Source organism: Alnus glutinosa, chromosome 8 (genome assembly GCF_958979055.1).
Source record: "Alnus glutinosa chromosome 8, dhAlnGlut1.1, whole genome shotgun sequence".
Classification (NCBI taxonomy): Eukaryota; Viridiplantae; Streptophyta; class Magnoliopsida; order Fagales; family Betulaceae; genus Alnus; species Alnus glutinosa.
In genome coordinates, this window is record NC_084893.1 from 22,068,210 (window position 1) to 22,090,856 (window position 22,647).

The 22,647-nt window shown below is 38.0% G+C and overlaps 2 protein-coding genes across 2 annotated transcripts; both read right to left on the reverse strand.

Annotated features, from left to right (window-relative positions):
* Positions 1–534: 534 nt before the first annotated feature.
* Positions 535–8,098, reverse strand: LOC133875544 (uncharacterized exonuclease domain-containing protein At3g15140). The gene is made up of 6 exons (XM_062313712.1): positions 7,680–8,098; positions 5,838–6,040; positions 2,383–2,463; positions 2,095–2,220; positions 1,588–1,711; positions 535–925 (listed from the first exon to the last, which is right to left on the reverse strand). Exons 1-6 carry the CDS (start codon positions 7,932–7,934, stop codon positions 725–727), a joined length of 990 nt encoding a protein of 329 aa, XP_062169696.1. The 5' UTR covers positions 7,935–8,098; the 3' UTR covers positions 535–724.
* Positions 8,099–8,988: 890 nt separating this feature from the next.
* LOC133875540 (E3 SUMO-protein ligase MMS21) lies at positions 8,989–19,971 on the reverse strand. The gene is made up of 7 exons (XM_062313706.1): positions 19,813–19,971; positions 19,153–19,224; positions 16,573–16,683; positions 16,348–16,458; positions 13,506–13,645; positions 9,560–9,645; positions 8,989–9,484 (listed from the first exon to the last, which is right to left on the reverse strand). Exons 1-7 carry the CDS (start codon positions 19,906–19,908, stop codon positions 9,336–9,338), a joined length of 765 nt encoding a protein of 254 aa, XP_062169690.1. The 5' UTR covers positions 19,909–19,971; the 3' UTR covers positions 8,989–9,335.
* Positions 19,972–22,647: the final 2,676 nt, after the last annotated feature.

Consider the following 22,647-nt stretch of genomic DNA (forward strand, 5'->3'; position numbering starts at 1 on the left):
TCATTTATTTATACTTGGAAATCTCTACCAAAATAGTAGTAAAAGCCTTAAGTGTGCTTAGACTTTTGTGTGGAAGCATCAAAAGAAGCTCTAATAAGAAGTAAATCAGCTTTTTCTCTGGTAAGTGCTTGATAATAACAGATCACTTGTTAAAATTGTTTTTGGCGTGGCAAGCATTATTGCCCCCACAATAGGTGGAGAACAACCAGACACTAAGCTAGTAAACTAACAAAGTAAAATCATTAAGCACGTGTAAAGTGAAAATTAGTGAATTTGTATTCCACCCTCAAGATCACGAGAAGAGGAAGATTTTGCATATAAGAGTCAACACATAATCCATAAGAACCATTTTCACTAACAGAGACAACCCAACCTCAGAAATTGTAAGTACTGAAGAAGAGAGGAGGACTGCAATCCCTTTTTTCCATCCAAACTCCCCACGAGTGTGAATTAGATGTCATTGGGAGCTTAGGTTTGAATATGACTTGGGTGCTGTAAAAAAAATCCGGTAATTTTTTCAATAGTCCAGTAAAATTAGATCTGGACAGTTCAAAAACCTACAAAAGATCTCTTATAAATTTACCGTATGTGCGTGCGGACATAAGAGAGAGAAAGAGAGCATCAGTAGAACCAGTGAATAGAATGAATTCTTTCTGTCTATTTTGTTTTCCTAAATATATACAGTTAAGTGACAGTTTTAAATGAAGGATCTGGCTAGAGGCAGCTATCTTATCCGATTCTTGAATAGAAATTCGACATTTTCAGGAGAATCAGAATTCCTCCTAGCAGTAATCTGAATAACTGCACCATCAGCAAGCATGTGTTGCAACACTCTTGCTATGTTCTTTGTGTCATCAATCCCAAGATGGTGACTTCCCACCAATGGTATTTGAAGTTCATTCATCATGGTTATCATTCCTGTGGCCTGTCATCCATAATCAAATAAACATATCATTAAGAACGATAGAGAAACCTCATAATGAAATGGTGAAAATAAGGTGCATTTCCAGCCAGTCAAATCAGAAACTTAGTCAACAACTATCAGTCAGTTGGGTTTTTGACATCAGGTTTAGCTCTGGGTGGACAAAGAATCAATTTCATATATCATTCTCTACTTTCGCCACCACACATCACCATGCTGGTCAGTTTTTTATATCACCACTAATAAACTCTGAATTGAAGTAATAATATTATTGAATTATCAGCACTACTTTGATATTTTTGTTTTTTTAGTTTATATTCACACAATTTTGTGAATCCATATGACTTGTTCTTCCATTTATTTCTTTTTTCCAAACCATTCTTTTGAATTTTTCTTTCTTTTCTTCCTTGATTTAATCTCTTTATCCATTCAATATTCACTTTATTCATTTAATTAATATTCAATTCACAATTACAAACTAAAGAGAAGTGTTTATATTGGAATCAAATAAAAATGGACCTTATTCATAATGAGGACCAAACCCTAAATTATGTCACACCTATAGAATGTAGACACCCAACCAAGAACAACTGTTTTATAAAGTCCATGATGCCACATCAAAAGTTAAAAGACAACTAGATAATGTTTCGTTTGTGTGAACTTACCCTCCTTTTATAGAAATTTAGATAGACATCTTTGAGATTAATCCACTCCATGAAATATTGGGGAAGCTTTATCTTTGAGACTTTGCATTGCTGAGGGACCTTTGTTTTCAAATCCCAATTTCCACTAATAGAAGTAAAACAAAGATATGTCAGCAAAACGAATTGAAGAAGTTGTTTCTACTTTCCACTTTCAGTGAATCTTAGTCAATGACAATACTACTCAAGTAGAAATCATACGGACATAGAACAAAAATTAGGACTTATATTTGACTAAATATTTACTTTTACCCTTCTAGATACTCAGGGTGCACTTGAGCAGTCTTAGACTACAGGTATCAGACATGAGGTCTCACAGCAAAATAATGTTCAACATCATACAGATTGGATATCAAATGAATAATAAGCAATTTTCACAATCTATGTGTCAGCAGAAAGGAGCCAAGACAAAAGATTTATCAAGTGCATAGGCAAATTATGAAAAATCTTAACAAGAGTAATTGGACTCACCAAGTTACAAATGCTGCTTGATTAAGACGGGCTCCCAACTGTTTTTTCCACAAGTGATGCTGAGCCAACCAAACCTCAAATTGATGAAGGACTTCATTAAATGGGATAGCAGTATCATGCCAGACCCTACAAATTTAAGAATTATATTATTCTGCCAGCTAAAGCTATATACATAATACTAGTATTGTACTTGATCGAAGCTATTATATTTGATGATGGAATATTACAAAATAACATTGTGAGTAAACATTAAACATGAGTTTGTATGCAAGTAGTCAAGTAGCATACCGGTCAACTCCAAACTTGCCATACTTTCCTTCAATATATTCATTTATTCTTTGCTCACTCATTTCTGATGGCCTCACAAACCTGTAAAAGAATAATGGAAAGTAAGATTAAAAGATAAGCCAATGTTAAAATCTTCTCCTCAGATGTTTGAGATCATTATATTATGCCACATCCCCCACGACCGTGCCCCCTTTCCTTGGAGGAGTATTTGGCGGTAAGGTTCCTTTGAGGGTGGCTTTCTTCACCTAGTCAGCCGTTTTAGGGAAGATCCTCACTTTGAATAATTTAAGAAAGCGAAATCTCATCATGGTAGATTGGTGTTGCATGTGTAAGACAAGTGGGGAAACTATAGATCACATTTTACTTCACTGTGATGTTGCTAGAGCCTTATGGAATACTGCATTTGGTCTTTGTGGGTTAGAGTGGATTATGCATTGTCGGGAGGTGGATCTCTATGCATGTTGGAGAGTACAATTTGGAAGTTTTCAGAGTACAGCAATGTGGAAGATGATTTCGCCATGCTTAATGTGATGCATCTAGAAAGAAAGAAAAACGACCAAAGTTTTGAAGACTGCAAGAGGATGATGGTGAAACTTTTTTTTTGATAAGTAAAATTTATAGAAAAGGCCTTCTTCTTCAAAACTCTTTACCAATATATGTGTGTGTATATGTATCTTCTCCTCATATGTAAATTATTGCTCCAAAAACACTATGAAAAGGTACAACTAAAAAGGAAAAGGAAATATTTAATGATCAAAAATCCTCTTTAATCTTCTTTGATGTAGTTCCAAAGACATCACAAGCAAAGACGCCCAATAAATTGTTTGAAGAAGGTAAGAGTTTTGGAGGGACATTAAACAAGTACTGTTCCCCTAATAACATGTCAAATATTCCATAGACAAACCAAAAAAAAAAAGAAAAAGAAAGTGACTTTCTGTAACAGTACCGAATAGCGGTTACTGATTTTAAGATAGAAATGAGAAAGATTGAGAGAGATTTGAGAGGGAAAGATTAAAGGAGAAAGATGAAGAACAATTGTATTCAAACCCTTGGCAATTCGTGGAGCCAAATGCCTCCAAGTTCACAAATGAACATCTGATTCTAACTTCCAGAATGAATTAACAGAATACAAGTCTCCTTATTTATACACCCGCCAACTAACAGAAGCTAACAGAAATACAACTAACAGAAGCTTGCATGATGCATGGTCTTGAGCAGCTGCCAAGTAACTCCCTCAAGTCCACTTGCCCTGCCATGTGTCAATAGTAAGATTTAGGCTCCTTACATTACCTTCTCCTTTTTAAGCACCTTGCCCTCAAGGTGCTGATTTCAAGAAATGTAAGCTAGCCTCCTAAAATCATCACCTGAGCTTTGAACTTCCTATCTTCCACATCAGAAGCTAAAAGCTAGCTAAGCACTGCAACTTCTAGGAACTGTTACAAGGACACCTCTACTTAGAATGAAGATGTAACTAAAATTATTGGAATTCAGAAAAAATAAAGCCTCCACATTAAGCCAAGCAACCCAAGCTTATTTATATTGCTTCCACGTGGACTCAAATTCTGCACGTTATTTGCAATTGACAGCAAGGCACCAGCTGGTCCTCACCAATCTACAACTTCAGCCTCACATGGACACGTAGGAGCTTATCTACCTTCTTCTAATACGTTCCCTTTTACAGAGAATAAGGTAGACATGGCCAGCAAAACTTAATCCACTGCTCCAGGGTCTTGGCCCCCAACGTCAATTTCTTGCTTCCACACTTCATGCGTTAGGCTTAACTGAGAGTGTAACAGAATGGCTTCTCTCTTCACTGCCATTCTCATTTCGTCTTCTTCTTCCACTTGTTTCCAACGCCACCTATGCTTAAGGACAACAAAATCCACTGCATCCTCACGCAAGTAGGGAGACACAAAGGAATACAAGGTGTGATTAGAGATGTTCAGCACGTTCATACAAGGTCCTGCACAAAGTCCACGTTGATGTGGTGCTTTCCAATTTTGCTTTCCACATTTCATGTATCTGAATTCCAACTTCAGATTCTCCCTTTCCGCACACAAGTTTTCTTCTTCTTGAGAAGGCTCCACCAATTCTTGAAGGTGCATCACCACGAGAGACTCACTTATGTGTGGTTGAGGAATTTTGACAAACAGGAAGGTATCCTCAACCTGATCTGTTGCTGGATGAATTTTGTCTCTCTTCTCTTCTTCTCCTTTCTTGATTTGGCCTAGGTCTTCTACCTTCTCAAGAACTGGACGTAGCTCTTCAACCTCCATGGAGTCAATTGCTAGAGGAACGATCTCCGTAACTTCAAGCGTTTCTCTCCCGTCCAAGGCCAAATGTTCCGCCTCCGGAGAAAATTTGCTGAAGAGGTTACCCTGATTCTTCCGAGTGTTTGCCATAATTGCAGCTGCCAAATCGTCTGATCGTTGCTGAGCAGCTTCTTGAGACTTCCGCGAATACTCTTGCTGCAACTCCTGGAGCTTTCTGGCGTACGTAGCATTATGCTCAAGAAACTCATCAAGTAGTGCGATAACTGCAGCTTTTCGTTGCTGCTCGGCTTGTTGAAATTTCCGCTCAGCTTCTTGCTTCTTCCGCACACGCTCTGGAACTCCAAGAACGAGATAAAATCCAGCAAATCCGTCGTACCATCCACATCCATCGGCAGAATATTTCAGCGCCGATCGATTTGTTTGAGTCATCTGGATTGATCAAATCAACAGAGCGGAAGTATAGATCGGTGCTTTGATACCAATTGTAACAGTACCGAATAGCGGTTACTGATTTTAAGATAGAAATGAGAAAGATTGAGAGAGATTTGAGAGGGAAAGATTAAAGGAGAAAGATGAAGAACAATTGTATTCAAACCCTTGGCAATTCGAGGAGCCAAATGCCTCAAAGTTCACAAATGAACATCTGATTCTAACTTCCAGAATGAATTAACAGAATACAAGTCTCCTTATTTATACACCCGCCAACTAACAGAAGCTAACAGAAATACAACTAACAGAAGCTTGCATGATGCATGGTCTTGAGCAGCTGCCAAGTAACTCCCTCAAGTCCACTTGCCCTGCCACGTGTCAATAGTAAGATTTAGGCTCCTTAAACTTTCTACATTTTAGGTCTGGTCCATAGACATATTGCACCATGGAAAACAGCAGTATCTGCTTTGCCCTAAATATGGAAATTACTTAATTAAATCTGATTAAGAAAAGGTATATTACTGTGTTCTAAAATTTAGATACTCCAAATTAAGCTCATGCTCTCACAAACTTCATAATGGCCACTTATCCTTTCAGTAAACATGCAAGTACCTCTTTCTTATAACAAGCGAGAGAGGGAGGGAGGGAGGGGGAGAGAGAGAGAGACCCGAAAAGAGATAAATCTTTTCATTATTTCCAAATGGTACTAAAGCTATTGAAAATGCATAATAGAGTGAACTAGATGTAGCAAACCTGTGGAATAAGTCCACGACATCCATGGTTTTTGCATTTATCATCAGAACTGGAAACTCAAGAATCTCAACTCGGCCCTCCAAATCAAGCACCAGAAAAAAATCTAAGTTCTGGGAGCGTAGACATTTTAACTTTGCAATATTCACTCCAAGGTCCCTGGAGCAATCATGATTGAACCTCTCTAGGTGGATAGCATCATCCATCTGTACAACACAGTAACTACAGTTACAAATGAAAATTCTTCAAGTATTCAAAATCAACATATTGTTACACAGGTATGACATAAAGTTCCTCAGATACAGGTTCTTAAGTTCTGTTAACATGGTCAACAAATTCTGCTGATTTTTTATACATACACTTGATATATATTAAAAAAAAAAAAAAAAAAAGCAGGCCTCGGTTCTTAGGCACAAAATTGCTTAATGAGGAAGGTGGGTGGGTCCATTGTTTGTCTCAATGAATTGTTGATTGGGTGCCGAAAGCAATTTTGTGCCTATGAAGTAAGGGTTTGGTTTGAGTTATGGATGTTCTTTTCAAAAAAAGCTCCAAAACAGGATGGACATGGACTATGGAAAGGAAACAGATTGGGTAAATTGACGAAGAAAATTTTAATTCTTAACCATTGACTGCTAAGCAGGAAAATTGTAGAATATGGATCACAAAGTCAGCGGACCTGGGTTTTGAACAGATCAATGTTTTGCAACATTTGCAAAACTGACCTGTCCATATATATCTCTTAATTTTGATATCCTATAAAGCACCATTGCTTTCTGTCAGCATCATCCTCTAACAAGAAAGTAAAGATGAACTTAAATTTTGAAGCTAAAAATTGCATGTTCCTACAATATATTTAGTATTCAAGGGGCCATAGTTAGAATTAATGCCCAGAGTTATTGTAAACTGACTACATTTTGTGGCACACAAATTAATAGGCTCAACGTATAGTTTCTTCTTTTATTGATGGGTAGCACTTGAATTTATGGTGAATAGCTTCTTAGCTTACTAACCCTAAAAGTTGTGCCTTGAACTTGCCCAGGTGATTGATGCAACTTATTTTCCCTCTATCATGCTGCAAGATTGTATTACCATGGCACCATCCCTGATAAGAGAGACACAGGAATCTCAAGGGATGGTAGCAGTGACTTCGCAAGCAGCAGACAAGCCACAAGTCCATCCAAGATAGTAAAACGACATTTGAGGTGTTTGATGGGACTCGACCGGCAAAATAATCTACTTTATTTGAGAACAGGCTTGTATACTACGAATATATGTGAAATTTAATGAAGGGTGTCAAGGAATTAGTATTAGAAACCATTAGTGCCAATACTTGATGAGCCTAGGAGTACTAAACAAGGCAGCTTGTGTTACCAGTCTTTTGCTTAAGATTAGGAAATTGGATTGGACAACAAGTAACTGAAGCTCTAGACGGTTTTCAGTTAACAATTTATGAGTCGACCTAATCCATCTTTTTCTCTTTTCCTTTTTTGTTTCCATCCTATAATTATCATTCTGTGTTTGATAAAATAATCTTTCTCCTATCAACTTGTTTTAATCAAACATGCTTCCAAAAGTTCCCTTCTTTTTTCTTTTACCCTTTTTTTTGGTTGATGTGTGTATAATGTATGTCACTTGGTCAATCATAGTTCATTTGATAACCCAAAAACAACAAAGAACAAAGACGAACAGGTGAAAAAATCATTGATTCACACAAAAGGGGGTTCTTAATCTTTGAAAGATTCATGAAAAACAAATGGGTTGCAATACGCAGAAGGTAAAAAAAACTAAAACTACTGCAGCAAACATTGAGGTCCAAGAGTGATGGGATTGATGGGTTAAGCTTACCATAGTGCACTTGCCTTGCGTGTAGTACAAACACATGGGCTTCCATCGACTATTGCTTCCTTGCTGGGACAGGACCGTAGGAGGGGACGATTGGTCTTGGGCAGTGGTGGGGAGAGAGGCGGAGACATGGAGAGCACGCATTGGAAAGAGAGAGTGAACTTGGGGAGAGAGAGCCATGGGAAGGAGAGGGAAGAGAGAGCTTGCGCGAAACGAAGAGACCCAAGAGAGAGAAGCTCTGGGAAAAGGAAACGCCATTGATGCTTTTCTATTTTGGAGACTGATTCTGAAGTTTCTTTTGGGAAATGTTTGTTGGATATGCAAAAGAAAGACAAGAGGAAGGTGTTTTCAAATGTATAAACAAGATATCCACACTCCACAGAGTGCTTATGTCATGCATTTGAAGGTAAGGTGATGATACACACACACAGGGTATTCACACAAAGGCGAGCAAAATTATGTAGGAAAATACTTTAGGGTTGAGCACGTTCACTTGGCGAGGATTTTACTATGGGTGACCATTCATGTTCATGTGTCGGGTTAAGTTATGTTAAAGTATATGTAAGTCAATTATAACTTGACTCATTTAATTAAACGAGTCAGACTCCTCAACCCTAATCGTTTAATTTTATGTTAAATTCATGTCAAATTTATGAGTAGTATAAAAAACTATTAATCTTACCCCTTTCTATTTGCTCCTAATCAGGGCCGATTTCAAGAGCCGTTTACTCATCATGATATAGAGATCGATTATATCATCCCAACATAGGAGTAATTTTTTAGGTCCCTCCCATTTAACTTTTGGCAACCGTTTTCATCTTCTTCTTCTTTTTTCACTCTTTCTTCAAAAAAATAAAAATAAAAATCCTCTTTTCAAAACTATTACCAAACTTTTTTCACTTTTTTCTTACAAAAAATTCAAATTTTATTTTACTTTTATATCAAATCAATTACATCTATGGAAAAAGATTTCACGGCTAGGAAGAAGGAAAAAAAAAATCATAAGTATTACATAGAGAAATCCAACGGCCAATGAACCATAATGCACAAGTCATAATTCTATGATGGATGAAATACAGCCTCAAGCTATAGCAGCCGACTGGAGCAACATAAAGTATTGATGTTGCTGGGTTCCAATCATTTGGAACTGGGTCATATTCACAATAAGAGAGAGTGCACCGACGATGACTGTGATAAAGCGAGTGAATGAAGATCACATTTCTCACATCTTGGATAAAGGGACATGCTCCGCAGCAGCTCCGGACCAAAAAAAAAGAACCACTCCCACGGAGGCGAGAATGGACTCTAAGAGGGATTAAATGTTCAGTTTTTTTATATGGCATAATTAAGAGCATCCTCCTAAGAAACTAAATAGTAATTAACATTTAAGGACAGTCATCCTTGAAGTTGCCTCAAGAGATTCCTTAGTATAAATTGTAACCGCTGTCAATTAGATGGAAGATAATTAAACAAGAACACTATAGACAAAGATAAAATACAATCATTGAGTTCAAAAAAGCGAGAGCAAAACAGAAGTTGAAGAATATAGATGGCACATATGCATCGGACTATATGTATATTCAGTTAATTAGGTCAAAGTCGTAGTGATCCTCAAAACCCTGAAACTACAATTAGACATCTTCAGCGTAGCTATGTTCTTCAGTCACAATCTTCTTCATCAAGTGCGGTGCAATCTTCTATCACGTCAGTCATAGCAGTTTGTTTACTCATTGCTCGCATCTCGTCAATCTCCATAAGCAACACTGGGTCACAGAGCACTTTTTGCGCCTGCAACATCTTAGGGCAACCTGAGAAGAGAAAAAAGGTCAACGGCGAAACAAAAGCAGGAAAGTAGAAGTTCACAGTACAGAAAATATATTTACCTGCGACAGGGCATTTAGCACGTGCATTCTTGGACCGTATGTAGAGCATGATTGAATTCTTTTCATAGACATGCTTGCATTCAATACTGCATCAGGGGAAGAAATACATAGGAAAATGTAAGAAATAAAACAAGTTTGTGTGAGGAGGCCACTGAATTTTACAACACCTCAGCCGTGGCCAAATACGGTATACATGCTCCGTCCCCTCATGGTTGTTATGAACCATCACTTCTCTTCAGGCAAGAAAATCGATAAGGACCAAAAATTATAGGTTAGAAAGAATTATCTTTGTGTAGAATAACCACTGGTCTTTGGAATGACACCTACCCTACAACCAACTGTCCAGTTCCAGAGTGACTTCCTATGGTCCATTACAATGTCCACCATCATAATTTCAATTTTTTCACCTTTTAGTTGAAATTCATCCATTAACATACTGTGTCACAGCAGCTTCAACCACATGCGAGATAGTAAACAAAAGAAGCAACGAAGGGACTCGCACGCTAGCAACTCAAGGGGATTGAAGACAGCAAGAGAGTACCTTTGTTGATAGAGGTCTCAAAAGGCCAATGTTATCTCATTTTCCGGGACCTATAGTAGTGAAAGCCTACAGAGCCCTTTTAATACAGCTTAAATGAAAACTAGGCGCAATTGAGAAGCTTTTCCACAGTTGACCGAGAAAGACAAGTGCAAATAAAATAGAGGAATGGAAGCAAGCAAGGGGAAGGGAATGTGTCAACACGATTTGGTAAAAATAATGTTAGTGTCCAATAAAAGATAATGAAATAACAGCTGTTAAGAACTCTAATGGATTCCATGGGTTGAAATAAATCTGAAATGACCAGAAAAAGTCTCCATATCAGGAAAATATGCGTTAAGAGAACCATAATTGACAAAATGCCGAGACAGACATAGGTAATAGCCTTGTGTCCTCGCTGGTTTGCTTGGTGGTCACTTGATGCACTTGCCGGTTACCAATCCCCAGTCAAATTGTGAAGCAATATTAAAATTATGGTAGCCAACGAAGGTGGAAGATAACTCCAATACCTCAATTTGTTTTTCTTATTCATATTCATCCATCTCCTACTTGCTAGTCACAAAGATTTTTTTTTTTTTTTTGGTGGGGGGAATGGGAGTTATGGGTGGAAGAAAGGAGAGCTCTATGTGATGGGAAAACTGCATATTTCCATAAGCTAGTGAAGACCAGAAATTCTAGCAATCTTGTTAAGAGTTTAAGAGATGAGAGAGGCAATTTGGTGCAAGATTTCAATCAGATAAAGCAGATTGCTATTAGCTTCTATCAGACCCTTCTTGGCACTTCCAATCATTCCTTCTCAAGTGAGAAAGCAGCTCGAGTTTCTTCCCTAGTCCATAAAAAATTTTCCCGTCTGTATTGAGGGGATGAGGGCTGCAGTTACTAGGGCAGAAATTAAGAGGACTATTTTCTCTATTAATAGGAATAAGGCTCCCAGGCCTGATGGATATTCTACCGGTTTTTTTCACAAGGCATGGCCAATTGTTGAGAATGGGGTTTGCGGAGGCTATCCTAGAGTTTTTTGTAACCGGAAATCTTCTTAGGGAAGTGAACTCTACTATCATCAATCTAGTGCCTAAGAAGAAGAATCCTACTTCTAAGAGTAAATATAGACCAATTTCTTGTTGTAACTTGATATACAAGTGTATCACAAAGATTTTGGCTAACCGGCTGCTCCCTGGTTTAGATGAGGTTATTAGTCTTAATCAGGGTGCCTTCATTCCTAAAAGAAGTATTGCTGAGAATATTTTATTGGCTCAAGAGTTGGTTTGTGACTACCATAAGGATAAAGGTAAGCCGCAGTGTACACTTAAGGTGGATCTTATGAAGGCCTATGACTCGGTGAGCTGGGAGTTTGTTCTACACTGTCTCTCCTGTTTCGGTGCTCCTTCTCAGTTTGTGAAATGGATTAAAGCTTGTATTTGCAGCCCTAGTTATTCCATTGCACTTAATGGTACTTTAGTTGGTTACTTTCATGGCAAGAAGGGCTTAAGACAAGGAGACCCCATCTCTCCTTACCTTTTTGTTCTTGCAATGGAAGTTCTTTCTCGGTTGTTAGCAGATATTCCTCAAGCTCATCCTTCCTTTGGATTCCATCCTAGGTGTCAGCCATTGTTGATAAATCATCTATGTTTTGCAGATGATTTACTCATCTTTGCTGCTGCTGACTTGAATTCGTTGAGTATTATCAAGTCTGTTTTGGAGGAATTTGAAGACATTTCGGGGTTAAAAGCAAATCCTGCCAAAAGTTCTCTTTTTTGTGCTGGGGTTAACGATGAAGATAAAAAGGAGCTTCTAGAGTTGATGCATATGAATGAGGGTAATTTTCCAGTCCGGTATTTGGGTGTTCCCTTGATTACCAGACGTTTGATGGCTGCTGATTGTAGTGCTCTTGTTGACAAAATTACAGCAAGGATTGACTCTTGGCTGGTTAGACATCTATCCTTTGCTGGCCGGCTTCAACTTATCACTTCTGTTCTTATGAGTTTGCAAGTCTTTTGGGCTAGGATTTCATTCTGCCCATGAAAATCATTCGGTTGATTGAGCAGAAATTGAATAGGTTTTTGTGGTGTGGTAAAGATGCTAAGGCAAAGGCTGAAGTTGCTTGGTCCAATGTCTGTTTTCCTAAAAAGGAAGGTGGGTCGGGGATAAAACAACTTGAGGTTTGGAATAAAGCTGCCATGTTAAATCATATCTGGAGCTTGTTTGCTAGAGCTGGTTCTTTGTGGGTAGCTTGGGTGGATTCTACTTGGCTTAAGGGGAGAAGTTTTGGAATATCCCCATTCCTAATTCCTGTTCTTGGAGCTGGAAGAAACTGCTCAAGCTTAGAAGTATAGCTAAGCAGTTTATCAGATTCCAAATTGGTAAAGATAGCAGCGTTTTTCTTTGGAGTGATCCATGGCATCCTGATGGGTGTTTATTGGATACCAATGGATTTTGGGTAATGTATGATGCAGGAAGTAATATTAGAGCTCGAGCATCCTCTATCATTAGAGATGGAGAGTGGTATTGGCCTGTTGCGAGGTCAGATGCTCTTCTTCAGATCCAGAGTCGGCTACCAGAAGTCCTTATTTGTGATTATGATAAGGCAATCTGGAATTCAAAGAAGGAAATCTACTCTTGTGCTGAAACTTGGGAAAGTTTAAGGGAGAAAAAACCAGTTATACCATGGTTTAAAGTTGTTTGGTTCTTAATGGCAATTCCTCGTCATTCCTTTATGCTTTGGTTGGTTTTTAGAGGAGCTTTGTTACAAAGTAAAACTGAGTAGTTGGGGATATGGCAGGAACATATTATGCAGTTTTTGTTATGCAGAACAAGAAAGTGTGGAGCATTTGTTCTTTCATTGCAGTTTTAGTAGGCATGTGTGGAGGGCTGTTATGAATGATTGTAGGGTGAGCAATCCTGCTGTTGAGTGGGAAGATGTGGTGAACTGGAGTGTGATTAACTTCACAGGAAGGAGCTTGTGGGAGAACTTGTACAGACTTTGTTTGGGTGCCTCGGTTTATCACTTGTGGAAACTGAGAAATGACTTATGTCATGGCAATACTCCTCATACGGAAGAAGATGTAATGAAGTAAATCAAGTGGGAAGTAAGGTCCCAGATCGTGGCTAAAGGAGGGTTCACAAAGACAGGCCAAAATGCTACACTTGTTCATTTGTGGAACTTGTAATTGCTGTCTGTTTTTTTTGTTGTTGGTAAGGATTCTGTTTCTGCTTGTTTGGCAGGGAAAATGTTGGACCTTTTAAAGGTTCTTTGCATCCAGTTTTCACTAGAGTTGAGTTTGTAGACTGTTGTGTTTGTTCTATAAAGGTTTTAATTCATCAAAAAAAAAAAAAAGGAAAGGAGAGCTAGAGAGGAAAACTGTTTCTGGAATAAGAAAACAGGAAAAACTTTGAACTGATTCAGAGTACCTGCGAACTGGTTCTGCCAGATCAACAACAGGCTTTCCACTTAATGGGCAGGTGATATTCAGAAGGCTGCACTGGGTACTAGTCATTACAATGTCATCCTGCTCTTCTCCTGGCATTGGCTCTCCTGCATGATGAACATTCTGCAGGAAAATAGTGAGAGCAGCACCTAATTAATACTGAAAAGCGTAACTAATTACCCAAAATAACAAATAACATATCACCGACAAATATGGAAAGTGATAGTCAAACATGACGGTAGGTTAAGACACAAGCATAATCAACAAGCAAACAATGCATCTGTTATGTGTGTACGGAGAGAGAATACTTTGTTGCAAAGACAGAATAGTGTAACATATTTCTCAATAAATGATGAGAATGTTGGTTAATTGGATTCTTGCCTCTGCTCAATTGCCTTAAGATCTTTGGCAGCAATTCCATCACAAAATTAACCTTCTTTGCTCGTCTGCAAAGATTTACTTTCCCAGGTCAAGACCAAAGTCAGACACTTCAATGGCAGACTTGAACTTTGCATGAAAACCACAAATAAAACTATTCTATTATCCGGATAGACATGGCATGAAGCACGGCTGATGTCTATGCAAACAAAAAAAAAGATCATGTGCTACGTCGCAATTATAATGCCAGGTTTCAAAATCTTTCTTTTAATATTTTTCATTGAGGACACCCATGTTTTTACTGTAATTAATCCATCTTAATTATTTTTCCTCCTCACTTTCTTTACCCATGTGAAATTGTCTAGCTTCCCAAATGTCCTCTAAGATAAGATCAGTGGAAGCATAGAGACTCCAAAAACAGATGTCTCCCCTTCTTCACCAACTCCTACTCAAGAGCCTTAGAGTAGGTTCCGTATCTAAGACAATCTGCATGACAATTTCCTTATGAAGCTCAATTATGCATATATTAAAGCCACAAAATGAACCTTACGTCTTATGTCTGATTACATAATTAAGCGTTTGGAGAAAAATAGGGCATTTAATGTCCCAGATATTAGGGGTGTGGGCGGGTATTAACCTCCCGCATCCGCTATCTGCACATGTAGACACGGATAGCAAAAACCAGTATCCTCAAATGAAAATAGCAGTTTTAGGAGATGCGGATAATAACCGCATTCTCATACCCTTTATATCTAATATATATTTTTTATATTTTTGTATATATATTTCACGTAAGAATGTGTAATATTTAAAAAATTTATGTTTTTTTTGTTATGAATTTGAAATATTATTATTTTTATGTTGGATTTGTAATTTATGTTTTTTTTATGTTTATTGGCTGATTATTATGCTCATTGAATCATGGATAAAAAAACATAAAAGTGTTTCTTCTGAACATTGATTACCATGAATATTTTGAGGTCGTAATCATCATCCCCTTTTTTTCTCGGTTCTACATTTTTTGGTGTTGCATTATATTTTCAAAACAAGCCCAAAAGATTAAAAATGGGTCAAAATTATTTTTAAAAGCATTTAAAATAAGCTCATTACTATTTCCGAATAGTGGATAATAATCACTTAATAGCTGCAATAACCATGCAGACCCAGATGGTTAAAAAATGATGCGAATGCGAAAATCTAAAAGTGATATCCGGATTTTGTGAATGTGGATGTAGATTTCGCAAATAACCGCGCGAATATCCACATGTACACCCCTACCAGATATCACTTTCTTGTGCGAGATGATTAACCATCCAGCATTATTTATTCACACATCATATACATAGTCCCTTGCTTACCAAGACACTATTCCAACTTCCAAGTCAGCCCCTTCTTCAGGGACCAGCTATGATCACATTCTGCCATTGTTTCCACCAAAGTGCCCTAGTATGAAATCCTAATTATGTCTTAGTCAAACCCATCTAATACGAACTTAAGCAGTGTCATACCAGGTCCTGAAAAATTAAATTGTCACATATTTTTTTATCATTTAATGATTTAATGAAAGCCTTTACAAAAATGAAGAGTCCAGGCCTAAAGGATGTCATCTCCAAAGCCCATGGTGCACATATCAAATCATATCATTCATCTTGTCAGTGTAAACTATGCTGCATAGAAACCCTTGCTACATCAACTTCCATTCACAATCAGCACCACGGAATAGTAAGCAACATCCTCTTCATGCAACCTTCATTAGCCTATCGATATTGCACAATGATTTTTGACAACAGTCCACCTTCCCCAAAAATTCTGAAACTAATTCCCACAAAATCTACCACTTTTGCATGTGTGTCAACCAAGGAGAATTCCCCCACACACTCGTTGATCTTCTCCACCACCATCTTATCCCACAATCAAATTGCCTAAAGTATTTTAGGCAATTTAATAATGGGTGTTGCCCTAAATTATGTTAGGTAAGTCAGTAAATGGGTGTTGCCCTAAGGTGTAGTCTGTTAGTCTATTTAAGTGTCTCTTGTATTCCAATGAAGACGGACTTTGATGGAATAAAATTATGAGAAATTGATTCTCTCTCTTTCGCTTCCCCATCTTCTCTCTCTTTTCCTCCCCGGCTTCTTCTCTCTTCTCTCTCTTTCTAGCTTCTTCTATCTCTTCTTTTCTCTCTTCTTTTAGTTTCTTTCTCCTCTCTTTGCCCTAATTTCACTGTATTGTTGTAATGTGTTTGTCCCACATCATTAGCATTAGTAATACAATAAGAATGTATTAGATAAAAAAAAAATAAGTAGAAAACACTTGAACATAAAATTTTAAAATAGAAAAACTAAGAAAAAATCTGAAAAATCTAGTAGCAAAAATTTGAAATTCTTGCCCATCCTTTTAATAGTCCAACACCGAAGAACTCCAAAGAAAATAATAGAGAGAAAAGATACCCAGATAGCTTCTCTAAATTGGCGTATTATAGGATGGTTTTGTAGAACTGAAGATGAACTAGCCTTGAGCTTCACAATCTCATCCTCAAACAACTTCTTAAAATTGGTTGACTGCATTTCAAGCATCAAATTAACAAATCAGAGATAAGGAGGAAAATAAAATATTTATATAAAGGCAAAATCATTCAAAGAGGAAAAACTTTGCATTATATAGAGTTCAAGCACCTCTTCTCCAGGCTGGCACCTATCTCCAACAGAATGAATTGCTGATGAAAAATGTGTGCAGTCTTCATATGTAGCCAACAACTCAACAGCTGCATTTTCAAGCTCTTTCACCTGCAGCAACATCCAGTTACTAATTGATCTATATTGCCAAGTATCCAGAGTTTCCCGTCATCTTCAAACTTCAACTTACAAAAAAGTGGAGTTTTCAATCCTTCTACAGTAGAACACCTACCGTCGAGAAGATAAACCCTAAACTAATAATGCGATAACTTTTTTTTGATAGGTAATAAAAGAAATAGCATTAAAAAAGTGTAAAGGTGCCCCTAAGCAGACAGTGAGTATACAAGGACACCAAAACAAAAGAAGAACATAAAACAAAGGAAGAACACCCGAAAAAAGCCAAAAGGTAGAGAACAAATCAACAAAGGCATCAAGAAAAAGCCGCTATTATACAATAAAACAAGAGATAATGGCTTCAGTTTCAGTGGGGTTATTATAGGTTTTTGAGGCTGAGGTCATCTATATGTCCATAACATTTAAATTAATCCTTTTCTTCCAAACACAAATTCCTCATCAACTCAAATCTAGGAATTCTTGGTCAACACGGGTTTGGTGTATATTTGTCCTATTCGTAATGACCCTGACCTTGCGTCAGGGAATGTGGGAAAAACCCTAATACTCTACAAGCTAGCCAGGTCTAAAGGAGCTTATAAAATTCCACCTATGTAGTGACTCGCATTCAACAACTAAGAGTCTTCCTTAGCACAAGCGCTAAGTGATACTATTTCCTTCTCATCTCCTTCTTTGGAATTTAATTCTTCTTCATTTCCCACCTAGCAAACACGGAGGTAATGAAAATAGCTCGACCATAGGGAGAGGAAGAAAAGCCATAGTGCGTGTTAGAACAAGCAACGGAACCAAAATGGCATAACCAAATGATTGTTTAGCCAATGATGGATTTTGCGCCACGGAATGGATCAAAGAACTGAACACGTTTCCAATACCGACAGCAGCTCCCCTCCCCCTCAATCCAATCCGGGAATCCTCTTCGTGATTTCCAAGAAGTGACAAAGAAATAATAGGAGAAAGGAGTGTAGGATTGGTATGGGTTGCGCGCGGGCTGCCCCAGCTCCCAACTCATCTGGAGTATTCGAAGATTCCAGCTTTGAATCTTGCATCTCCATTTCCAGCTTCCAGAGCAAGACAGATTTTATCAGACCGGTACCCCAGAGGTTAGGCTACATTGACACACTGCCGGTCCAAGCAGCTTTATGTTCCAGGAATGTTCTATGAGTGCTGTTGACCAAAGTCATGGCTTGGGTGCTTTCTTCGCAATGGACAGCTCTCTTACGCGCAAACCATATGGAATCGAAAGCTAATGTAGCGGAGAAAATCAGAAGCTTGGTCTTGAGGAATTGCGTCAGTCTCATGGGGAGAAAGAATGGTAGTGAGATTTCTATGTTATGTATGGCCGTGCCTAAGGGTATATTGGTTGAAGTAGATTCTTCTTTTTGATCAATCAAAACTTCTTCCCAAACTGTACAAGCTTTTTCCAAAGCATACGGCTTTCTGGATGTAGATGATGATATCTATACAAATGGATCTTATATATATATCGTATAATTCTTATATATATATATATATCGTATAATGAAGTACCACATGAGTGATATATAGGAACCAAATCTGCCGAATCAGTAATGTTATGATCTTCTACATCCTAGGTCTTCCTGTTCCTTCATCTGACTTATGTTCTTCATGTAGCATTCGGTCACTCAGCATTGTCAAAAAGAAAGGTTATAAGATTTTTGAACCACGTATCAGGAAAGAAAACGGATTTCTGACGGGGTCAGGTTGGCTGCCCAGTAATGTGTGCCAAAGAATCAACTTCCCCCCCCACCCCAAAAAATAAATCCGACAGACCATACTGCCTAGTCTCTCCACGTCTCCCTTCCGGCCTGCTCTCCCTCTCTCTGGCCCAGGGCCATGTATGGTGGTAATTAATGGTTATGAGATGCGAGATTTTGCACCTTACCACATCTTACGGAAAGGATACCATCAAATCTAGTGGTGGCGGGGATGCAAACAAGATTTTGCATCCCCGCCACCACTTTGCCATCAGATCTAGTGGCAAGGTGTGTGACACTGTTCATATTGATAAACTAACCGACCAGCAACTGTCAGCATTGATGTGGATTAGGAGCCCTGGTGTAGTTGGTCAGTTTGGGGCGGCCGACGCATATTGGTTCAACAATCGGGAACCAACGGCAAGAGACCAAGGGGAAACGTTGCCCACTCCTACCAAAGAGATCTGAACTTCTTTACCTTTCCCAACATTTTCTTAGCCACTAAATGGGACTGAATTATTTCTAAAAAAATTGCTATTCATCAGTTGGGTGAAGGTATTCTTTTTGAAGTGCCAAATGTTGCAAAGAAATTCAGATCCAAAAATTTAAATTCCTTTCAATTTTCTATATTCTCTCACAACCAAACCAAGCATAAACAGCAATACTATGAGGGGGAATAAAAAAATATATATATATAAAAAAATAAATAAAAATGTCCAGAATAGTAGAATACCATCTGAGATTTATTATCTCTCTCCAAGTCAACCCCAATTTCCTTCATCATATTAAACGCCTTCCGAAATTCCTGAAACAAACAACCCAAAATTGAGTTGTGGTAACACCATGAATAGGACATGCAATGTGATTAGGCATCATTTGGGTAGGAATTCGAAGCACTTATCTTAATTTTGACAGCGAAAAATCATATTGTATACCGCTACGAAAAAAAAAGTAGTTCCAATAGGGCAATCAAACAGCAACTTTCGACAATAAATTAGGATCAGTCAGCACTGAGTTTTAGCATTTACCAATTCTTAGAAAGCACTTTTTTTTTGATAAGTGAATTCTTAGAAAGCACTTATCTTGCTTTAAAAGCAAAGCATCCCATCGTGTTTAACTCTCAGAAAACAACACAAACTTCTTTCAAAATCAAAGTATAGACTACCTTACGGTTTAAATTTCACTACATAAAGCAGTTATTGCATAACAGCTTCCAAAATGCTGAACGAAAAGCGCCTTTGGGGAGACCAGGCACTGCTTGGCCAGCATTGTAAAGCACTTGAATTTCTTTCCAAAACCAAAAATGGAAACAAATTCGATTCCCAAAATCACCAAAAAGTACTTCCAAAATGGTAAAAAAAAAGGGGGGGGGGGGGGGGGGGGGGGAATTTACAGCGATGAGGGACTGATTGTCTGAGTACAGTGTCGAAGCTGCAGTTCGGATTCTTCCCGTGACGCCGGTGGACCGCGAAGCCGAAGTGGAGGCCATGGGTGGTCGCTAGGGCTTTGGAGTCTGAGAAACCGTGTTTGGTTTGTGATCATTTTGGAGGGAGAGTGAGACAAGAGGGAAAAGTTTTCCCACCAACAACGCACCGTTTTAGAGCCTTTGGTTTTTGTTTTGTTTTTTATTTTATTTTATTATTATTATTATTATCTTTTTACTTTTTCAGCCGATTATCAATAAGAACAAGATTTAATGTGTTTTTATTATGAGTATACATGTGAATACGGTTGTTATTTGTAATATTCACAACTGCAACCGTAAAATGAGAATTTCACTTTTAGTCTAGGGTTGTAAATGAGCCAAGCTCAAGTGAGTAATGCTTATTCGGGCTCCGCTCGTTTGAACTGCACAAGAACTCAAGCTCGTGCCGAGCTTAGGAACCCTGACTTATCCCGGCTCGCCAAGAAAAAAACCTTTTTCAAGCTTGAGCTCATCCATTATCAAAGCTGAGTGCCTTATCGAACATTCGGCTCGATTAATGGGATTGTGTGTGTGCGTGTGTGTGTATGTGTGTGTGTGTGTGTGTGTGTGAGAGAGAGAGAGAGAGAGAGAGAGAGAGAGAATTTTGAGATTTCAATGTCGCAAAGCTTCAATGTCGAAAGGCCAGCTTCTTTCAAAGTCCCTCTCGACGTGCAAAGGAGAACTGGAGAACACCTCGTGAGACGTCGGGCTTGTTTGGCAAAGAACAGAACAGAACAGAGTAGTGGGTTGTTAGTTTTAAAATTAGTAAAAAGTGATGATGTGATATAAAATAAAAAGAATTTGCATAAAATAATGAAAAAAAAAATTGTATTGTAGTTAATTTTTTTTATTTGAATAGTAATAAAAAATTATTGATGTGATATAAAAAGTGAGAATGTTTTGATGTTGATTGTCATTGGAAAGTGTAAAAATAAAATAAAAAATTGTGAATAGTACCAACCACTATTCTGTAATGTTCTGTGGCTTATCAAACAAGCCCGTCAGTCAGTCAAATAGCAAGTCAAGGAACACAGCAAGGGAGGACTCTCTTGATGCCATGGTTTTCTTTGTAGAAAGGAATGATTTTCTGCTTATGTTGCTTCGCGAGTAAAAAGAGGTATAAATTTGATGAAAATAAAGTTATGTTCATGCAGATTTGAAGATGCAATAGACATTGAAAGAGAAATGAGAAGAATGAGAGTTGCTTGCGAACAAGGAAGATGGAAGACTGGGATTCGGGAAGATAAAAGGTTTCTCATAGAGAGAAGTGAAAACAAAAAAGTGCACGAAACTTGAAAATAAATAGACTTCTAATTAACGTGTGTGTGTGAGATTAATTGTGCAACAAAAAATTAAGTGCGAAATTTAAAAGAGACAAATATTTTGTTGACGAAATAGAAATTCTTATCAAGAGAAAAACCACTCTGGGACAGCCAAACCCAAGAAATCCACTATTCAGAAGACAAAGCTAGTTACAAGGCAGTAGTACTCATATAACTCGATGCAGTAGTCGTACCTTTAACTCTGACACGTACTTATACGTGAACGCTTCCAACCAAATCTCCTGTCTGAAGGGGTCTTCAATGGACTAATTTAGCTTAGGGCTTCTTCTTAAGATAGACTTCAATTGATCAAATCACACAACATAAAAACTCTAAGAAAGCTAGCAAATCTAACAATCTCTGCCTAAACACCCTCTCTTAACATAGTAGAATTCAGTACCGAATTTTCTAAATAATACAAGCTTAGAGAACTCTATTTATAGGCTTTAAAAGACCTAATATAATACTGATTCAGTTTTCTTTGGGCAGCATCTAGACCTAGACAGTGGGCGTCCGGACAGCAAGCAACAACCAACTTCTTTTACGCGTCTCATGCATTTCTTCATTAAACTTCAGTCTCCGCATTCGGACAGTATTGCCCTAGCGTCTGAATGGTTGCATGTTGTCTTCATCAACCATGTTTGCTGAGCTGTTCAGAATTTTCTCGAACACTAATGGGCATCCGAACGTTTCTCAGGACCGTCCGAACAGTCAATAGGGGAACCGATTTTGCTGACTTGTAAACTGCGCAGAATCTTCCTGGACTACGAAAATTGCTTTCTTGATGCTTGTGACACTGATACTTGTCATATCAAGGCCTTTCCATAGTTGAGAAAATATGCTCTAAATAATTACGGTGTCCCTGTTACAGTAATACACTAATATGGCAGTGATTTTGTCAACAAAATATAGCCAATAAACCTAACAAACTCTCATTTTGGCCATTTTGGGACAAAATTTACTTGACCGGTTTTAAAAATACAATCATGATCCAAAAATTAAAAATACTCCCCCTTTTTGTCTCAAAATGACAAAAGGTAAACAGAGTATTAAAAACCACAGTTATAAAGTACTAAAATCAAAAACAACAAAGATAATAGTAAAGTGTCTCAACAGAAGCTCAAATAACCATAGGAGGAAAGAAAATCCTCAAGGCACCAAATCAAGTCAAGCTGGTCCTCTGTCATCAAGATACGGAGAATATTCCACATATTGATCTGAATTTGAGCCACTTCGGCTTCTAGCTCCTAAAGCCGGGAATCCATAGACTGAAAACCTTCAGTTACTTGAATAAGTAAAGCCTGAAACCAATCATCTGCAGATTGAAATCCTCTAGTCAACTGGTCTACAAGATGAGTGAATAAATTCACAATTGAATCACTAGCTGGTGTAGATCTTGATGAAGATGTTATTTAAGACTTTGCATGAGCTGAGGGAATAA

Bases quoted from the DNA above. Each gene is read 5' to 3' on its own strand.
- LOC133875544 (XM_062313712.1), bottom strand. From the start codon at position 7,934: ATGGCGTTTCCTTTTCCCAGAGCTTCTCTCTCTTGGGTCTCTTCGTTT. The intron at 2,464-5,837 runs GTTTGCTACATC...ATTCTTTTACAG, and splicing joins GTCGTGGACTTATTCCACAG to GTTTGTGAGGCCATCAGAAA. The intron at 926-1,587 runs GTAAGTTCACAC...TATGGATGACAG, and splicing joins TAAATTTCTATAAAAGGAGG to GCCACAGGAATGATAACCAT.
- LOC133875540 (XM_062313706.1), bottom strand. From the start codon at position 19,908: ATGGCCTCCACTTCGGCTTCGCGGTCCACCGGCGTCACGGGAAGAATC. The intron at 16,684-19,152 runs GTATTCTACTAT...ATGTTGCTGCAG, and splicing joins GAGATAATAAATCTCAGATG to GTGAAAGAGCTTGAAAATGC. The intron at 9,646-13,505 runs GTACTCTGAATC...CCCCTGATGCAG, and splicing joins CTGGCAGAACCAGTTCGCAG to TATTGAATGCAAGCATGTCT.